The 20,092-nt window shown below is 42.6% G+C and overlaps 1 protein-coding gene across 1 annotated transcript; it reads right to left on the reverse strand.

Annotated features, from left to right (window-relative positions):
* Nucleotides 1–4,500: 4,500 nt before the first annotated feature.
* RPS19 (ribosomal protein S19) lies at nucleotides 4,501–6,487 on the reverse strand. Its single transcript, XM_058043091.1, has 2 exons — nucleotides 6,479–6,487; nucleotides 4,501–4,788 (listed from the first exon to the last, which is right to left on the reverse strand). The coding sequence occupies exons 1-2, from the start codon at nucleotides 6,485–6,487 to the stop codon at nucleotides 4,501–4,503; spliced, it is 297 nt and encodes a 98-aa protein (XP_057899074.1).
* Between the last annotated feature and the right edge of the window lie 13,605 nt (nucleotides 6,488–20,092).

The following is a 20,092-nucleotide window of genomic DNA, read 5'->3' on the forward strand; positions in this document are numbered from 1 at the left end:
CAAAAGAACAAAACAATTACATGTAAACAGGTACCTGAATCGAGGCAAGTTACAGAAACCACTCTGGTATGGGAATGTGAGGCCAAGGATAGGAAAGATCAGATAGAACCTTGGGACAGTGCGTGGTCTGTGAATATTCTTCAAAGATTCCAATATATGGCAAACACCCCTTGGTGTATTAAGAGGGAAGGCCCCGAGAATGAAACAGATCCAGCAATAACAAACACTGACACTAGTAGCAGAACGAGGGCAGACAAAGTAAGTTGGTGGGCATGTAATAAAACTTACGACTGCACTTCAGATGATGAAGAGATAAAACAGATGCCACCCCTGGCAATAGCCCTACAAATTGGTTGTGCTTGCAGAGGGATCAAACATAAGGCAGAGTGAATTATAGAGTAATTATAGGGTGTACCAGGGTTACAGTCCGAGGTCCAGGACAATTTGTATGGGCAGCAAGTGATGGTACCTGGACACCACATCTGCCTGTAGACGGGAAAGTAAAGGAGATTTCTTTAGGCCTCCCAACCTTATGTCCAATTTGGAAAAAGTCCCCATTTAATGGAAAACATGAACTTGTGCAGATAAGAGCAAGACAAGAAGTTCTAGACAATGAAAATCCAGATGACACGTGGCAAGAACCCTCTAGTGGAGTGAAATTTGGATGGGCCCTAGAGTCATTGCTTGGTCCTATAGCAAACTATAAGAGTAGAGAGATGCTATACAAACTTACAGGTCAGGTAGGTAGACTGGCAAGAGTCACCTGGGAAGGATTTAAAGAATTAAATATACAATTACAAGCCACCACAAAAATGGCTTTACAAAATCAATTAGCCCCAGATATGTTACTCCTGAAAGAGCATGGAGTATGTGGATTTTTAAAGGGACAAGTTGATCATTGCTGCGTTCATATCCCAAATGTAACTGCAGATGTAGAATATGACATCTCTCAGTTGAAACAAATAGAGCATGAAGCACAAGAAGAGCAAAAGGATTTGGCTACAAGCTGGTTAGGAAGAATCTTTAAAGGATTAGGGTGGAATGTGAGTTCATGGATTAAATCTATCATTGAGAATGTGATAATCTTACTAATTGTATTCTTAGCAATTTGGTTAGTTTACAGCATCTTAAAGGGAGACATACAGAAGAAAACATCCTGGAACCAGAGGATAATAAAGGCACTAACACGAGATCCAGGCCCACCATCTTCTGGTTCTCCAGTTCGTAACAGCATCCACGACAATGTTTACATCAACCCTGGATTTGAAGAACCAAGTACAAACTGAGGAATAAAGGACTGTATCAAGTGAAAACATTTACACCTATAGTGAAGTGAAAATGCTTTCAAAGGGGGGAGAATGATAGTGGAGCCCTGGAAAAAATTAAAGATAGAATCTAAAATGTGAGGCTTTGTGCTTTCCCAGATCAACTGCACCTGCGTAAGCAGTATGATAAATTATATAATTGTTAGATGTGATGCTTGTTTAGTAATTAAATGTAATTATTATATAACCATAAGAAGAATAATGAGAAACTATGGTGGAAATTCAGAGAGGGGCTAAATTTATGTATACAATAGAACAATATAAGTTTAATAACCAACATGAAAGTTATATAACGATAGAGTATGAAACATGATCATTTCGGATGTATGGTTGGAATCAGATTTGGGTTGAATATACCCCGATTCCTAGAGCTCTTAATAAAAAGCACCACATATAGTCCCCATGATTATGTGTTTTTGAACGCTAACAGAAACAGTACAGTTCAAGACAATGTGTCTTTAGCTTTCAGTTGTATACAAGCACAGTTATGGATGCAGGCAACAGCAGCTCTGATCATATGGGAAGGGGGTGAAGGTGATTTTCCAGCTGAAATTTGAAAGATTTTCTGTGATAATGTGATTGATTTTGAAAGGAAGTTTCAGTCCTGGTGGACTATGGTAAATTTTCCCTATGATCCTGCTTCTAATGTGGCCACTGCCTTTGTGCTTACCATACGTAATGCCACTGTTTACGTTATCCACCCCATCATCACACTAGGATTAAATAATGAAAAAATGGTGCTCTACCCTTCAGAACATACAGTGTGGGCACGAAAGGTGAATGAAAAGTGGCAAACAGTAAACTTAGAATCCTGTATTATAAGAGAAAAACTAAGATTCATTTTTGAAAGCAATACTATTAATGCTCAAGATTTGTGTCTACACACTGAACAGAGTATTTGCCACTTCGGGATTCATCCATACACTAATCAGAAAACTGTGCTCGTATATACTAGTAAAGGATGTATATGCTTAAGAACTGCTTGTGCTATTGTAAAAATTGATAACAATGATGTTATTTTGCCTAGTAGAAATCATTCTAATTTTTGGTTTTTTAATTTTTTTATGATTATCGGGTGTGATTTTTCCTATTTAGCCCCAGTGACATCCCACTAGTTGAATAAAAGCAATTACACACAGGCTATCACCTACTCCTATTGGAATGGACCTTACATTGGTAAAACAACTAATTAAGCACCAAGACGTTCTGGAGATCTTTAAAGAAATCCAAGAAAGCACAGAGAAAACCTTAATTACTTTCTAACTTGATACCAAAGAAATAACCAGAATTCTACAAAGAATAAAACAAAATGCAGATCATCACTAGTGGGATATATTCTTTGGGTGCTCACCAACTGCAAATGGAATCTTTAATAAGTTGTCTCCCCCCATTGTAGTTTTATTGATATTAGTTGGAGCAAGTTTAAGGTTATCTTTATATTGCTAATTTGGCATTGGAGAATACTACAGCAAGTAGCTATGTTAACCTCCTTATCAAATGTACATGGTAAAGCATTAAGGGACACATTATTGTAGAGATTTGCATTAAGTAAAAGAATTTACTTATTTTCTAGGAAAGGGGAGGAATGAAACCAAGTGGAAATTTTCCAGTGTAGAAATCCATTTCAGATTGAAGTGAAATGTGCCGCTTTGAATTATTAAGTCTATAGCTTGCAAGCATAACTGTTTGGTCTAGGTTCAAGACTGCCTGTTCTCGCAAAAAAACCCTATGCTCGAAAAACTGCTTCAGCCAAAGGACAGAGATAAGAGGGACCCCTTGAACTTTGAAACAGACAGAGGCCGGGGCTGAGGCTGCGGGAGACAGGGCAGGGTGACCCAGGAGTTCTTTCTGTACTTTCTGATTAAAAAAAACTAGCTGCAAGTGTAACGCGAAATCAGTAAAATGAATATGTATAAACCTATTGTGAATCAGTAAGGGAGATAAAAAAGGATCGGGAGTTCTCAAGGGTATGCATGTCCTTTGGGAGGAACAACGATCCCCACATGGATCCCCATATGCAGAGGATAAGTAACGGGACATCACGCCATGATCAATATTATCAAGTGAAGCCGATTTATTGCAAAAGCAAGCTATATTTATATTGTGTTCTACTGTTCACGCCTCAAGCTAATACATGATTGGTTAAATCCTTCTACTCACGCATTTTAATATTTCAGTTAATTTTAGTCAGTCTGTCTTCCTCATGTGTCTCGCTGTGGTTTTCTTGTCTGCCTTTGCATCCTGAACCATCTGCTTCTGAGTGTGTTCTTCTTTTGTGTCCTTCAAGGACATAGTGACCTTACTCAGTTTCTATGAAGGCTGGATTGTGCATATGTTGCATATGTCCATTGTCCTGCAAAAAACTCTCAACACCCACATGTCTAGCACTGTCATAAAAATACCAGCTTTACAACTTTTAGAAAGTTGTGGAGTTATTTTTTTTCTTTCCGCAAATCAACATAGCAATGTGCTTGTCTGTGAAAAATGCATATTTTATGATTGGCTTTTCGCAAATATTAAAATGAATATTATATGTGTTGTGTTAGAAAGTACTGCTGTATTAATTCTCTTAAGTAGTGTGTTAAATATAGTTTTAGATTATAAAAAAATGTTAAAATAGAAACTATGCTATGTAGGATACTTTTTTTAAGGAAAGGACTCGCAGTGAGATAGCAGCCACAGGACACCTAAATCTTTCAGAGAAAAAGAATTTATTGCTCTCTTATCAGAAGAAACAAACTTCTTCCCACCTTGAAGGCGCTGTTAGGATTCAGAGGAAGAAGCTGACGATGACCAGACAGAATCCTGTATTTGAATGGAATTTATGCCTCATGAATGAGGTGTATGAAAATGCAACAGGCTATTGTTTTTAAGGGTTAATCCTTTGTTAATGGGTGTCCTTTTTCGGGCTTGTGCTGCCCAGAAAAAGTACCTGGATGTCCGTAACTCTTTGTTTCTATTGTCTCATATTATCCTAATTCAAATTGTCCAAATTATTATTACTCTAATTGTATTACTATTTTTATAACCATTTTATTACTATAAATCTTTAAAAATTTTAAAAACAAGTGATTGGAATTTTTCACATTGTTTTTTTTGCAGAGCATCAGTGATTGCCTCTAAAGCCTTGCAAGCTTCAAATGTAAGAGATCTGGAGGATGATATTTTCGCTCCCTCAGTGGTACTTGCTGCCAGTGGCGACCTGCCTGGCGATGAGATGCAGGTCCCGCTGCCTTGGTGGAGTTAACTTCCAGCCCCCGTCTTGCTCCTTCTCGACTGCCTTGGGGGCCTCCAGTGCCTTCAGTACCCAGCAGGCCATGGCACCTGAGTAGCGGCTGAGGTGGCTGAGCCGGACCCCACAGTGCTGCCGGCCCCTGCACACCTTGGCCATGGAGCCCACGCCGGCCCCACTGCACAGGTACAGGTGCTGGGCCGTGGAGACTGCCCTTGTGTAAAACTGGTTCTTTAATTTTGTGATGGGGGATGGGAACCCCTGTTCTGGGACTGCCGGGCTTCTGGAAATCTGATCCCCACAGGGGTTCCTCTGACTCAGGAAGCAGAGCTAGAGAATTCCCAGGGCTTGGTATTTCTTTCTGGGTTGATAGCTCTCCTCCAAGCACTGGGCAGTCCCTGGGGTCATTTGGAAACAAATCTGGTTGTTCTTAGGGGTTTCTTAGTCTTGGATTTAAAGGATCTGCCCCATCTTCTGAGGTAGAGCACTTTTCAGATTTGTCTACCTCTGTTACTGCAGTGGCAGTTGGTGTTTTCTTCTCTCCCTTCCTCCCCCTCCCCATGGCTCGAGAGGCTGGCCGAGGTGGCGCGGCTGGAAATGGTGGGGAGGGTTCAGGTGGAATGGCGGGGGTGGAGGGGGGGGAATGGATGCAGCAGCAGGGGCTTCACCTCAAAGATTTCTACAAGCACGCGACAGGTGGGGAGTAAATCTGCTGCTGATTTGTCGCGGCGAGAAATAGCACAGTATAATTTGACCCCCATAGAGTCCCAAAAGTCTGGTATAGATGGCTTCAGAGTCAGCATTTGGGATATGAGTTATAGTCCATTTTAAAAGCTCTTTGAGCTCTTGCTTAGGTAAGGTTTTTAGACTTGATTCAATTAAAGATTTTAAATGCTGATACACATCCCTCTGATTTCCAGATATATTCTGCCCCATGATTACCCGGTGCACACCTGCTGTCCTCCTCTGCAGCAGACGCCAATGTTGAGCTCCAGTCCACGTACTGTCCAGCAGCAACGGTGTCCAGGCCCCGGTCACCTTTCTTTCAAAGTGCCAAATCTCCTTCCCTCTTAAGTTCACCGGGAGGTCTCTTACTGCCAAAAGTTCAAAATTGCCCACTAAAACATTGGGCACCACTTGTAAGAGCCGAAATTAGTGATGCGGGACTCCAGGAGGCTCTTCAAAATGCAATTTATTGTATCCAAGATGTTACAGCAGTCCAGGGTTGTGGGCGACAGAGCCTGTGCCTACAGCTGTCAGCTCCAGCTGCAGGCAAGCCTGAAGACTCTAGTTTTGGTTACAAATGAATTATATACTTTTCTTTGCTGAGCATCTTAATACAGAAGAACCAATTTATACCTTAACTGTTATGTATAGCCTATCATAACTACTATAATTACCATATTCATGTTACTATTCTCCAATCACTACAAGTTAGTGCATTACAGTTTAAGCTAGAAGTTTTTCAGTTTTCTTGCAGTGGAAAATTCTGAGACCTTTTTTCTACTTGCAACTTTTGCTGGCTTGTTTGCCTGTGCTATCTTCCTGCTTGGTAAAAATATCTTCTTGTTTGAGGTGGGTTTATCCTTTGCTCTAAGTCATAAAATCCCCTTCTAACTAACATACCCTTTGCCTCCTTTGTTAGCCAGTAAGACTGGCTCAGCTATTCTTCTATATCAAAACTTGCTTCCATCTCTATTCCTTCTTCAGGTTCTACATTAAAAAGTCTTTCTGCTAAGCAGATATATCTGTGAGACTTTCTTGTCAAACTTTCATCTTTCCCAAAAGGCTACCCTCCCCAAACTTCCCCACTGAACTGTAAAATACATGGTATTAATGTGGGAGACTGGGTATTGATTAAATCATGGAAAAACCCTCCACTAACTGCTCACTTTGAAGGCTCCTTCCAGGTGCTGCTTACCACAAACATGTCGGTTTCTCGGCTGTTTAGGTGGCCTGGAAAGGCCCAGGGTGGCCTTGGACCGTCCGGCGCTTCAAAGGACGAGGAGAGACTTCAGATCTTTTCTCGGTCTCGGTGTTTATTAATTGTTTATCTAAAAGATTTTCTTTCGGCCCAACAGAGGTCTGCACAGCATGTCAGCCATGAGCACACTGCGAGCCCCCGGGGCGGTCACTTATCTTTATACCCGAAGTTACGTATACAATATTTATAATTTTTCCCCAATACTTTCTACCCTTATTAACCGGTGCACTTCTAGTAATAACCAATCCCAAAGTGCCAACATCACCACAGAAGATGGAGGCCAAGAAGAAGAAGAAGAACAGGACACGCCCCAATTCCTCCATCTTACTTCTTTAGACCCCCCTGTACAGAAATCCTAAACTCTGTGTTTTACACTCTAATTAACTTATCCCTCCACCATTCACCCAGTGAAATCCTCCCATCCTCATACAGGTGTCGTCTCCTGTGTAGGATCAAAGTCCTGCCACCAGACACTTCTGGCAACATTCCAGGACTCCCGAGCCCCCCAAGGGTGTTCTCGGCCACTCTGCACCTCCATCCTGAGGTGCTGAGATCCCACACAAACACCGCAGTAAGAACAAAGGAGCCGGGGTGAACACATGCAAGTCGAGTGAAGGGTCCAGTACAACCCCCAGGTGAGGCAAGAAAATGGGCTATAGCCAGCAGAGACATTAAAGACTTGAAATTGGTCCTGAGGAAAACACCGAAAAAGTGCAACCCTGAACACAACCCCCCATGGGGAGCATCTACATTGTTATCCTCATATCCTTAAAGTTTGTTAATGTTTGTTATAGTATAAGTTTAAGTTTTATTTAGCTTAGAATTGACAATCAAAATGACATCTCAGTTTCCAGTACTGTTCCATAGACCACTCTCCTTGCAACCCTAATTGGGACCAAATTGAGGGAAGGGAGCCGGTACGAGAAGCGTCATGGCAGAATGTCTACAGAAGAAGGGAAAACCAGAGGTGGAAGGCAAGACTGGATCTGGAACTACCTTTGGGAAATGCTCTCTGGGCACTGAGAAAACACCTGTGGATTGCGAGTTGAGGAGGCCAGCCCATACAAGACTCCCACTCGTAGCGACGCTACTACTCATCCACTTCAAAGGAAGTGGAGGAAACACTTGTGAGGAATGTTACTATCCCTCGTATATAGGAGATACAGTAGGTGTATTAATCAGAGTACACACAAACATGAATCCCAAATGTATCGATCATTCCCAGTTAACAGCCTGTAAAAAGGATAATAAAATATATTGGCTAGCTAAAAATATTGCAAACCCAAGCCAGAGGATGTCAGAAGAGTGCCCTATCAAAGAAAGATGGGTATGTTTTGAACAAAAAAGTGAAACCAACTTAGAGGATACATTCAAAGAGTGTCACAGACTTCTTTTGTGAAAAATCCTTTCTTTAGGATTTTTCCTTCTGGGAAGCTGAGGCCCCAGAAAAAGAATGTAAACAATGGTTATCTGCTGCTGTGGAATGCAACAGGTGCACCTGTGATTGGCCCACGTTGGATGTGTACAATTAAGGGCCAATCAAAGACCGAGCTCTCTCTGGGACAGAATCACAGAGAGCTCCTTTATTATTCATTCCTTTTCTCTTCTTAGTGTAGCTAGCATTCTGCGAACTTTCTCTCTATTTCTTTTTAGTATAGTCATAATGGTATATATATCATAAAATAATAAATCAAGCCTTCTGAACATGAGGTCAACATTCTCGTCTCTCTCTTCACCCTGAAAAACCCTTGCAAGTCCTGTAACAACTGGTGACCCCTCGTTTGAAGAGCAAATCACTTGGAGAGACCCCCAGAGGAGCAAGAGCTGCACTGGGTAAACCCCAAATGTGTGGCATTGATGGTTGCTTCACAAGTGACCACAGAAGTGGATTCTAGCCAGGAGCTGAAGAACTGATGAGACAGAGTAGAGATCCATTCTGAATTAGGTGAAGTGTCTCGGAGAGGTGAAAAGTCTGTGAGGCCAAAGCTGAAGGAAAAACTCGCATGCTGGAGACAGCAAGGAGACAGAGAAAGAAAAACAGAAAAGACCACGAGGTCAATTTGCCCCCGACCTGGGAATTCCTTTGATAAAGAAGAACTGGCGATAAATGTCACGCGAATGAATATGTATGAACCTATTGTGAAACTGTATGCATATGCATTTGGAAGGGGGGTAAAAGGAGACCTGAGGTCTTCAGGGGTACGCATGCCTTTTGAGGAGAATTTTCTCTGCATGCGTCCGGCGCCTTAAATAAACATACCGAGCTTTACAACTTTTATAAAGTTGTGAGGTTTCTTCTTTTCTCCGCAAAACACTGAAGATCCTGATTTGGACAGAGTTCACAGCGAGGCTGACCACAAAGAGAACCTTCTGAAAAGCCTCCAGGAAGATGTTCGGAAAGAGCAGCAGCACCATGGAGCTGGCCAGAGCATGCTGAACTCTTTCAAAAGGTACTGTTGGCTTTTCCCTTCCTGAAGATGCAGCCATTCGTAGTTTGTGGCTGCTGATATGGGGAACGCCCCCCATAGAGGATGAGGTTCATTTTTCTCCTTCAGAGGAGAATCTTATTGCCCTCTGGCAAAAATGGGTTGAAGAGGATGGAATTCTCCTGTTGGAGACAGATTTCTATGAGTTTTTTCGATGGGCAAAGATTCTTGGGTTCTTTACTAATGTGCTGTATGCTCTGGATGTTTTCATATGGGAGTGCATGGAATCCATTTTCCAATTCGTTTGGGACCGTGGTGTGGGACACCCCGCGTTTACCCAGTCTTCTTCTGTGTACTCTTTTCTATCTTGAAATGGAGAGCAGCTGTTTTTCCCTGGATTTCTAACTGCAAGGGACAAGCTCCATTCCCCCCCTCTCCAGCAGGAGAAGACCCTTTGGGGGATGATTTGCTGCTTTCCAGCCCCCCTGAACCGCACCAGGGGGGGCGAAGCTGCGCCGCAAGCTGAAGAAGTTTTTTTTATTGCGCCTTTGGAGCATGGTCAGATGGAGTCATCCCTTCCCCCCCCTTCCCTCTCTCCGGGGGGATGGGAGTGGGCTGCGCCGCCCCTGGCAGCCCTGCAGTCCCTGCCCCAGCCGGCCTCCTGGACCCTACCCCACTCAGAGATGGGGGCAGCACCGGTCTCCAAGGCCTCCCCGCCTGCCGGAGCTCCGCGGCCGCCTCCCCGCGTGGTCCCGCCCAAGCCTTTGCCGGCTTCCCTGCCTGCGCCTGAGAGCTCAGAAACACTGCTCCCTGCAGCTGAACCGCTGTTGCTAAGCAACAGCGATCCTCCGCCACCGCCCTTCCCGGCTGTTTCGTCACTGCCCGTGCCGGCTCCGCCACCTCCCGTGCGCACTCCGCCGGCTTCTGCAACTGCATCTCTGCAGCTGACCCCAGAGCAAGGGGCAGAAGATGCTGCCAACCCCATGCCGTGCCTGCTGCCGCTCCCGGGGCCAGGCGAGACGGCAGCGGCATGTTCCCGCGCAACCCCGCCGCCTCAGCTGAGCCAGTGCCTGTTCGGGATGATGCTGAAGACGGCACCAAACCCGCGGGACCCTCAGAGCAGCCTGCGGTCCCGCCGTTCCTGGCAGCAGCTGTCGCGGCAGCTCCTGCAACCAGCGCGATTTCCCCCCCCCGAGTTTTTCGGGTTGTCCCGGGGCTGCTCCTGTGGGGAGAACTGGGACAGGACAAGAGGGCATCAGCCTCCTCTTCCGTGGAGCAGGCATGGCCCGACAGCTGGGGGCGGGGGCAGCCTGTCTGCCGGCTTTCAAGATCAGCGTTTTTGGCAGATTGGGGGGTGTTTGGTCAGTTGCTGCCCCTTGGAGGTTGCCATCTCTGCAGCCCCTCCTGCGCCCTAGCGGTGAGGGGCAGGTGGGTTCTGCCGAAAGTTCGGCCTTTGGTCCCCAGCCCAGAGGGGGTGGGGCCGTGAGGCAGATGGGAGACACACCTTTTGCATTTGCATTGCAGAGGCAGAGGGCACAGCGGGAAGAGATCATGGCTTGCTTGCTGTGGGGAACAAACATTCCTAGACCTGAGATGAGGGCTTTTGGGGCTGCTTCTATTTCCTCACTGCTGGCATGCCTCAGTGATTTAGGGGAAAGGAAGCGTCTCACCACCCGTTCTGCCATTGTACTGGCAGCAGAGTGCAGGCCTGTGGGAATGCAGAGCCTGCCTTGTGGGCTGGGCCTGGGCTGTTGGGCCCAGATCCCTGGGCCAGGGCCACCGCCCAGCCTCTTGATGGGTTTGGGGGTTTTGCTTTCCCCTACCTGTCCTGGACCGCCTTTTGTGGGCTGGATCTGGGGTTCCTGGTCCGTCCATGAGGCACGGCCCCAGGGCCTTTCTCTGGCTTCTCTGCTGCTGCTGCTCTTTTGGATCACAAAAAAAAAAAAAAAAAAAAAAAAAAATTAAATAGAGTTGAATAGCTGGCAGCAGCTCTAAAGCATTGAAGGGCCCAAAAACGGCATTCCAGAAGTTGTTTCAAATTGTTAGAAATTTTTTGAAATTGTTTGATGACTGTCAATGGTTTTTGATAACTTCTGATGGACTTTTCTGCAGCAATCCTGTTTCAGGAAAAAAAGGGACTTTCAGATATGTCCAAGAGGAACATCTTCAGTCCATGGACTTTTTCCTGAAACTCAGCTGCTTGGACTTGAATTTTCTTTGCATTGTTTTTTTGCATTTTCTTATAATGTAAGATTGTTTTAGTTATTTGATGCAATTGTGTGTTCTACAGGTGAAGAAATTCCCTGTTCATTCCACACCAGCACTTGAGTGAGGTTTTGATTGGCAACAGGTAACCTGTCAAGTGTTTGTCCTTTCCTCTGCATGTGCACATCAGAGAAAATTACAAACACTTTTCTTTTTAATTTTTTAGAATTTAAAGGGTGAAATGTCACAGACATCTTTTGTGAAAAATCCTTTCTTTAGGATTTTTCCTTCTGGGAAGCTGAGGCCCCAGAAAACGAATGTAAGAAATGGTTATCTGCTGCTGTGGAATGCAACAGGTGCACCTGTGATTGGCCCATGTTGGATGTGTACAGTTAAGGCCTAATCACAGGCCGAGCTCTCTCTGGGACAGAATCGCAGAGAGCTCCTTTATTATTCATTCCTTTTCTCTTCTTAGCGTAGCTAGCATTCTGAGAACTTTCTCTCTATTTCTTTTTAGTATAGTTATAATGTTATATATATCATAAAATAATAAATCAAGCCTTCTGAACATGAGGTCAACATTCTCGTCTCTCTCTTCACCCTGAAAAACCCTAGCAAACCCTGTAACAAAAGAGAAAACAGTGCAGTTGAAAATACAAAGGGATAGAGAGGGAGAAATATATGGAAAGAATCTTCTTATCGATATGGTGGAAAAGATTACAAAAGAATTTAATTTGACTGATTGTTGGGTGTGCAGAGGGACACACTTAAGTGAAATTTGGCCATGGAATGGTATCAGTTTAGGTACCCTAGACATTTTAAAATGGATTACATCAAGAAAAAGCATGGTAGTACCCAAAAGAAGGTAAGGAGAGTGGAAGCTAAAATCAACCATAATAGGGGAAGAGTGTCTATCAAGGAAAGGAGAAATGTATACTATAGAAGTAGGAGAAACTCCATGTAAAAAATATCTAGCAGCAAATGACACACATACCAGATGGATCCCAGAAAACTCCCATTCATTTTGGTCAATAGAAAAAAATGAAAGCAGATGTGTATACAGGGAAAAAGAAAAAAATGTTTGAATGCTCAGGAGATTTTATTAACCCATTCTGGGCAATAGAAACCCTATCCAAATATAGTAAACATATAACAAATCAAGATTCTAATTTCTGGGATGCACCTAAAAATTTATTTTGGATCTGTGGTAACACGGCATATGTGAAATTACCGAGAAGGTGGACTGGGAGTTGCACAATTGGAGCAATAAAACCATCCTTTTTCTTACTGCCTAAGGATGCGAAATCAAACTTGGGAGTCCCAGTATAGGATGAAATGTGGACCCCACAAAAGATTATAGATACTTAGGGGCCAGATACCTGGGCCCAAGAAGGATGCTGGGGGTACAGAACCCCAGAATATATGCTCAATCAGATCATCCATTTACAAGAAGTACTTGAAATAATGTCCAATCAAACAACTCTGACGACTGATCTTTTAAACCAGCAGAAACAACAAACACGATCAATAATTTACCAGATTTGATTGGCAGTGGACTACCTCCCTGCAGAGGAAGGAGAGATCTGTGGGAAATTTAATACTTCAGAATGCTGCCTAGAGATCCATGACCATAGTCATGTAATTAAAAAGATTACTCAAAATATTAGAAAACTAACCTATGTTGGAACACAAAAAAGGATCCCCTTGTTTGGAGACTCCAATTGGTGGGACAACTTGTTCACCTGGAACAGTAAATGGTGGAAGAAATTGGTCTTCTTTGTGGTGTGTGCACTAGCAAGTGTAATATTTCTACCATGTGCAGTTCCATGTCTAGTCCGGATAGAGACCAGCATTGTCCAAAGCAGCATCATGCTGCAAGGTAACGTAGAAGGGAAAAATGCCAAAAAAAGTAATGTTAATAAAAGAACAGAGTGATCAGATATGCTTGAACAGTAAGAGAAACTGAGAAAAGTAGGAGTTGAACTTTGAACTTTAAAAGGGTGATGCAGGCTGGAAGCCAGATCAAATATTTAGAGGGAGGAATTGTCAAAAATAGGTTAGAAACTGTTGTAAAATAATTGATAATTGTAAAGCATGTACTGTTAATTTGGTTATTATATTGTAAAAGGGGTTAAAAGGGTAGTTATAAGAAATATGGTACTCAACGTACCGTAATACACCTAAGTAAAGTGCACCACCCCCCCAAGCAAAATGAGCCAGCCTGGACAGAACTGTAATGGGCCAATCAGGCACCTAAAACCTTCATGCAAATGAAGGGTCCCAACAAAAATCAATCCAAAGGAACAAAAATCAGTATAAAAGGGGGCATCCAACCCAGTGAATTCATGCCACTCCACCTGGAACATCAGGGACATCGCTGCTCAAGAAAGAAGACCCAGCGCTGGCGCAGCACTGCAGCATCCTTGATGGGAACGCTCCTGCTCGACCCATGGGGCCCCATGCTTTAGGCCTTATTATAATAAATGCTGAAATTACTTTTAGTACCAGGAGTGTGGTCATGTTTATAACATTATTAAAGCTGTGGGGTAAAAAGCAAGCGAACTGGTAAAGCTGGCACAAATTTGTCTGCTTTTGCAGTGGAGATTTGTGAGCCAATTATATCTAGACCTTGAATAGCTTCTGTAGATAAGGGTCACTCTCAAGTGAGCAAAGAAATGCTGTGATTGATGAGTGACTAAACATCTGATGGGCTTTACCCAGTTAATTGCTCCCAGTAACTCTCGTAAATCATTCAACATTTTGACATCAGGCTTTAAAGTTAATTGCTGTGTTTTCACATTTTGGTCAGTTAATATTCACCCTAAATATTTCTAAGGAGGGATCTACTGAATTTTCTAAGGGGCCACAGTATCTTACAAATATGAATATTCCTGTCCACAAACTAAAATATGATCCATATAATGATAAATGATACTTTGAGGGTACCAACTTGCAAATATTTTTCCAGGTATACAATTTTCTAATTTTCGTGGTAACAGCTAACATCATTATAACTAAGCAAAGAATCAGTATTAATTCAGTCCAATCAGACTTTTAAATCAAAGTTCTTGAAAAGGTAGTAGATATCCTATAAGACAAGTGTTACTAACCATACAATACATCAGCATTCCCTTTTGAAAGTTTAGGCCTTGCTAAACAGTTTTAAAATAAGGAATTATATAATGCTATCTGTATGCAGAAATACACTACAGTCACACAGATAACCTTTAATCTCTCTGATAAACAGTCTTGTCAAAATCTACAGTGTGACATTCACATTCTCTGAAAAATCCCTTCAACCAGGATTTTTCTTCTGGGAAGCTGAGAAGGCTCAGAGAAAAAGGAAAACAACTATTATCACATTTTCTTCTCCTGTGTTTTGCTCGTCTGGAATATGTTTTGAGATTGTTTACCTCAGGTGATTGTTTCATTGAATTCTGGTGAGTTGTTTTCACTCATTGGCCAATCAGTGCCAAGCTGTGTCGGGACTCTGGAAAGAGTCACGAGTTTTCATTATTATCTTTTTAGCATTGTGTAAGTATCCTTTCTGTATTCTTTAGTATAGCTTAGTACAGTATTCTTTAATATAATATAGTATCATAAAATAATAAATTAGCCTTCTGAGAACATGGAGTCAGATTCATCGTTCCTTCCTTCATCGGGGCACCCCGCAAATACAATACTACAGCTTACTGAAAATATAAAGTTAGTTTTAACAAAAGCCAAAAATGTTTGTGTGATGTAGTAAAACATATTTTTTAACATGAATAATTGCATTCGTAAAGACACTGAGGTTAGGACAAATTAAGTATTTCCCAGAAGCTCAAAATGAGATAGACGTTATCCTAACTATGAAAGGGCATGCAAGCATACTGATTTCTTTTAAGGTATTAATCTCTTCACTTAAAAAATGACACATACAAAAAATTTTCTCAGCTGTCTTTGACACAAAAGTTACATCTGTAATTATGAATATTATGCTCTTCAGATCCTTATGAGTAGTACAACAAGTAAATCACTTGCAGGAAACTTAACAATACCTAAATTTGTCAATTTTCCTTCACAGAAGGTATATACAAGTTTATAAATCCAGGCAATTACAGTTATACTAACATTAACTCATAAACAGTTTTCAACAGATCCTTGCATTCTATTATGGCAGTGTACAGTTATTAAATCTCAGGACAAGAGGGTTACCATTCTGAGTGAGCATGGGAAGGGGGAGGAACAGCAGGGTGGGAGCCATCCCGAAATCTGTTCTCTGAAAAAGCATGGGTTGAGCTGTGAAGCCCTGGCGGGACCCCCACAGGTGTGCGAGTCTTCCAAACAGAGCATGGCGTGGATGCTGGGGCCCGCCTGCCCCCCTGCTGCCCTCTTTGGCTGAGCGAGACACAGTGAGAATGGTGCAGGTGGGAGGGAGGAGCTTCTGCTGTCTCTTGGCACTCTGCCAGGGCCCTGGTGGCAGCCACTGCAGCTGCTGCTGGGGAAGGGAGCAAGGGTGGGAAAGTGGTGGTGCCACCAGAGCAGCTCCAACCCACGGTGCAAAGGTTTCTCCTCTAAGCACCAGAGAGGGAGTATCCGAGGGTTCCAAAGACAGTACTAAGGGATGCCCAAAGGGAAAATACAGGTCAGTTTCCCCTCCAGGAGTAACAGGAGCTGTGGTGGTGTTCACAGGGGTCCCAGGACCAGGGAAGAGACGAGAATCTTGACTCCATATTTCAGAAGGCTGATTTATTATTTTATGATATTTATTATATTAAAAGTAAATGATATATTAAAACTATACTAAGAGAGTAGAAGAAAGGATTTCATCAGAAGGCTAGCAAGCAAAAGAAGGAATGGAATGAATAACAAAAGCTCCTGACTCTCAGAGAGTCCGAGCCAGGTGACTGTGATTGGCCATTAATTAGAAACAACCATGATGGACCAATCAAAGATGCACCTCTTGCATTCCACAGCATCAGATAATAATTGTTTACATTTTGTTCCTGAGCCCTCTCAGCTTCTCAGGAGAAAAAATCCCAAGGAAAGGATTTTTCGTAAAACATGTCTGTGACAAGGAGCTTATGGTAATGCGTCCACATCTGGCTCACGATGGGCACCCCTCTCAACAGTCCCCACGTCAGCTATGCGCAGGGGCTTTTAGCATCAAAGCGTGTCTCATTTAGAAAACAGTTACAGGGTTCTTTAACCCATATGAAAAGTTGCGCCAATGAGGAGCATGTGTTGCAATATCTTTAAACTGCACTGACGCTCACAGGACACCCCCAGTCCCAAGGCAATAACAATCTGTGTGAAAAATGCCAATCACTAGTTTTAAAATTTTAAAAGTTTAACAGTAGTAAAATGGTTTTAAAAATAGTAATAAAAATTAGAGTTACAAGAAGTTGGACAATCAGAGTTCGGACAATGGAGGACAACAAAAAGCAAAGAAATATGGATGTCCAGATGCTTTACTGTGCAATTAAGCCCCGAAAGCACACACGCTAACAAAGGATTAACTCTTTGTTCTGGTTTGAAAGCAAAACCAGTGAGACACTCCAAGTCGGAAATACAATTTATTAGGAAAAGGGAAAAAAACCAAATACATGCAATAATACAAAAGAAAAACCACTGACAGAGTCAGAATACAACCTGACATCCTGCTAGTTAGGGAGGTGGTAGCAGTCCAGATGAAATGGTATTGTTGAAGTAGTGATCCTGTAGAAACCATCTGGTAGCTCTTGTCTTCTGGAAACCAGTGGCTAAGGGCAGCCATTCCTCTGGGAATCCAGTGGAAAGACTGACTGCTCTGTCCCAAAACCCAGATTATATCCAGGTGAGGATGCTTAGCTCCTCCCCCCTGGGCGGAGCATCTCTCAATGGGCTGATATCGTACTGAGTCATGCGGTGGGTCCTTGATTGCCTGTTAAACAGAAATGGCTCCCAGAGGAGTTATCTCTGAGTCATGCAGCAAGACATTGATGAGCCCATTAACAGGAGATAAGGAAAAAAACAATGCCCCTCCTGGTTTCAGCAGCTCTTGAGGATGGGAATAGAATACATTTTTATGTTGTAACCTAGGACACTCTTAAAAGAAATACCCTGTTGCATATTCATATATCTCATACATGATGCAAAAATTCTTTGATTAATGAGTGTTCTCTAGTTATTGTCAACTACTATGGGAACTCAGCACATCACTCCTGATGTCCAGAGTTGCCGAGACAACCCTTGGGGGGCTTGGAAGTCGTGGAACGTTGCCAGAAGTGCTTGGTGGCTAGACTTTGACCCTGCACAGGATGTAACACCTGTATGAGGAGGAGAGGATCACTTGGGGATAAGTGGTGAAGGGATTGATTAATTACAGGATGAAAACACAGGTTTTGGAATCTTGGTACAGGGGGGTTTTAGGAGACAAGATGGAGGAATTAGGGCGTGTCCTGTCCTTCTTCTTCTCCTTCTTGTCATCCATCTTTGATGGTGATGGTGGCACTTCGGGATTGATTCACACTAAATCTGCACTTGTCAATAAGGGTAAAAGGTATTGGAAGGTAAAGGTAAATATCTTATATGTAGTTTTTAGTATAAAAATAGACGACCGCCCAGAGGGAGGTCAGTGTGCCCATGGCTGTCTTGCTGTGCGGACCTCTGTTGGGCCGGGAGACAACTTTGTAGATAAGAATTAATAAACAATATTGAAGACCGAAAAATCTGAAGACTGCTTTCGTCCTTTGGAGCGCGGGCTGCCTCAAGGCCATCCTAAGCCTAACCAGGCAAAGACAACAGGCCGAGAACGGAGAAACTACCCTCCCTTCATTTTGTTGTCTCCTCAGTGTCTAGATGTGAGATATAAACTTCAAGGAATTTAGAGATTTTAGAGGAACTAAGATTTTATTTAGAGATAAGCTTTATTTGAGTTAATTAAAATAAATAGGTAGGCCTTGATGAAGTTAAGAGTTAGTAATTAACTAATAATTGATTGCTTGTCAACACAATGTTTGGTTAGCTGGGTTTATAATGAAGAATATAGAAAATGATAAATAGCTTTTAGGAACATAAGACAATTGTAGGCCTTCTCTGTTCTGAAACCAATTGAAGACGAGGAATGGGAGTTCTACCAAGGGTTCATTTGTCATATTTGCATTGAAAAGGTAGAAAGGTCAGAACAAGGAAGAATTCAGTTACTTCCTCATTTTGGGACCACCGACCCATTTCAGGGAACAAACTATGCATGCTTAATAGTTTTTGAACTAATTACTATACGAAGCAGGGAATGGGATGTACCAAAGTTATGAATATGTATTCGTATTTTGGGTATTCAATACTTGTATAGATAAAACGACCCTGTAATTACCTGTAAATTGCGGTGTGTATTTGGGAGCTATCCCGCACGTTGCCCGGCATAACAATAAACATACACTTTCTAACTTTAAACTGTCAGAAAGTCTTTGTCTGTCACAGCTGGATATCAGTACTAGATCAATATCCATATGTTTTTAATAAATCAGAAGGAGGTAGAAGAAGCCTGGTCTTTCCCGATAAGGAGGCAATAATTCTTTTCTTGAGGTTATGGTGTCTTGTTGCTGTAATCTCTGTGCAAAGAATTTCTTGATTATCTCATTCCTTTCCTGAGCTAGTTTAAAAAAGTTTCTTACATTGCATAGTTTCTATTTTAACATTATGTTATAACCTGAAACTATATTTACCACACTACTTAAAAAATGCAGTACTACTAATTAATACAACATAAGACATATAGTATTCCTTTCAATATCTGTGAAGGGCTGTCACAGACTTCTTTTGTGAAAAATCCTTTCTTTAGGATTTTTCCTTCTGGGAAGCTGAGGCCCCAGAAAAAGAATGTAAGCAATGGTTATCTGCTGCTGTGGAATGCAACAGGTGCACCTGTGATTGGCCCATGTTTCATGTGTACAATTAAGGGCCAATCACAGGCCGAGCTCTCTCTGGGACAGAATCAGAGAGAGCTCCTTTGTTTATTCGTTCCTATGCTATTCTTAGTTTAGGAAGCTTCTGAACTTCTCTCTCTATTCCTATTAGCATAGTCATAATGTAACATATATATCACAAAATAATAAATCCAGCATTCTGATCATGGAGTCAAGATTCTCGCCTCTCTCTTCACCCTGCAACCCTTGCAAGCCCGGTAACAAAGGGCCAATCATGTAATATGCACGTTTCACAATCCGGTTTTTCTTTTTCCAGCTTACTTAATCTTATAGGCTGTGCCAGCAATTTGCCTCCTCTCAGATTGCTGTTCGCAAAGAAAGTCCCCTGTCATTGTATCAGGGTCTGAGCTCTGCCTTCTGCTCATGGTCTAGGGGCTCAGGGTTGAAAGGACTGCCTAGGTCAGGATCCTCATCAAAGTCAAACATCCCCATAGGGGACATCTTGACCTCAGGAGTAGCTGGCATGTTGGGACCCACTGTCTGTTGAGGCTATCAGCCTAGTAACCGATGGCCCAGGGAAGTCAGCTTCTAAAAGCTGGCAGAGTGTGCAACTCTCTGTGAGTTTCTTTAAGAGTTGCCATAATAATTCCCCATGTAGCGAGGTGCCGGGAAGCATCGGCATTGCCACCACCAGCAACATCAAAAAGTTTCTATCCTACTACCTGCTAGGCATCTGGATGAAAAGTACTAGCTGTGGGGGAAGTATTTTACATGCATGGACATCCAGTCCAACAAGGCAAGTAATTTAGCATCTGAAATGTCTCTATTCTCCTGATCTAAGAGCTGTCGTAAATTTTTTAGACTCTGCTTTTGTTCAATTGAAATTTTTCCTCCCATGATTTATCCTGCTGCTCAACTTAAGGTGATGTATGTGTGCATATTGAGTCTGTTAATTAAAGTTGATGATCAATCCACTCCCTGGTCCTGTAAGGCTTTGTTACCGGTTGCAATCCTCCTTTTCACTGCAGTCT

The sequence above is a fragment of the Melospiza georgiana genome, chromosome W (assembly GCF_028018845.1).
Source record: "Melospiza georgiana isolate bMelGeo1 chromosome W, bMelGeo1.pri, whole genome shotgun sequence".
In the NCBI taxonomy this organism is placed as follows: domain Eukaryota; kingdom Metazoa; phylum Chordata; class Aves; order Passeriformes; family Passerellidae; genus Melospiza; species Melospiza georgiana.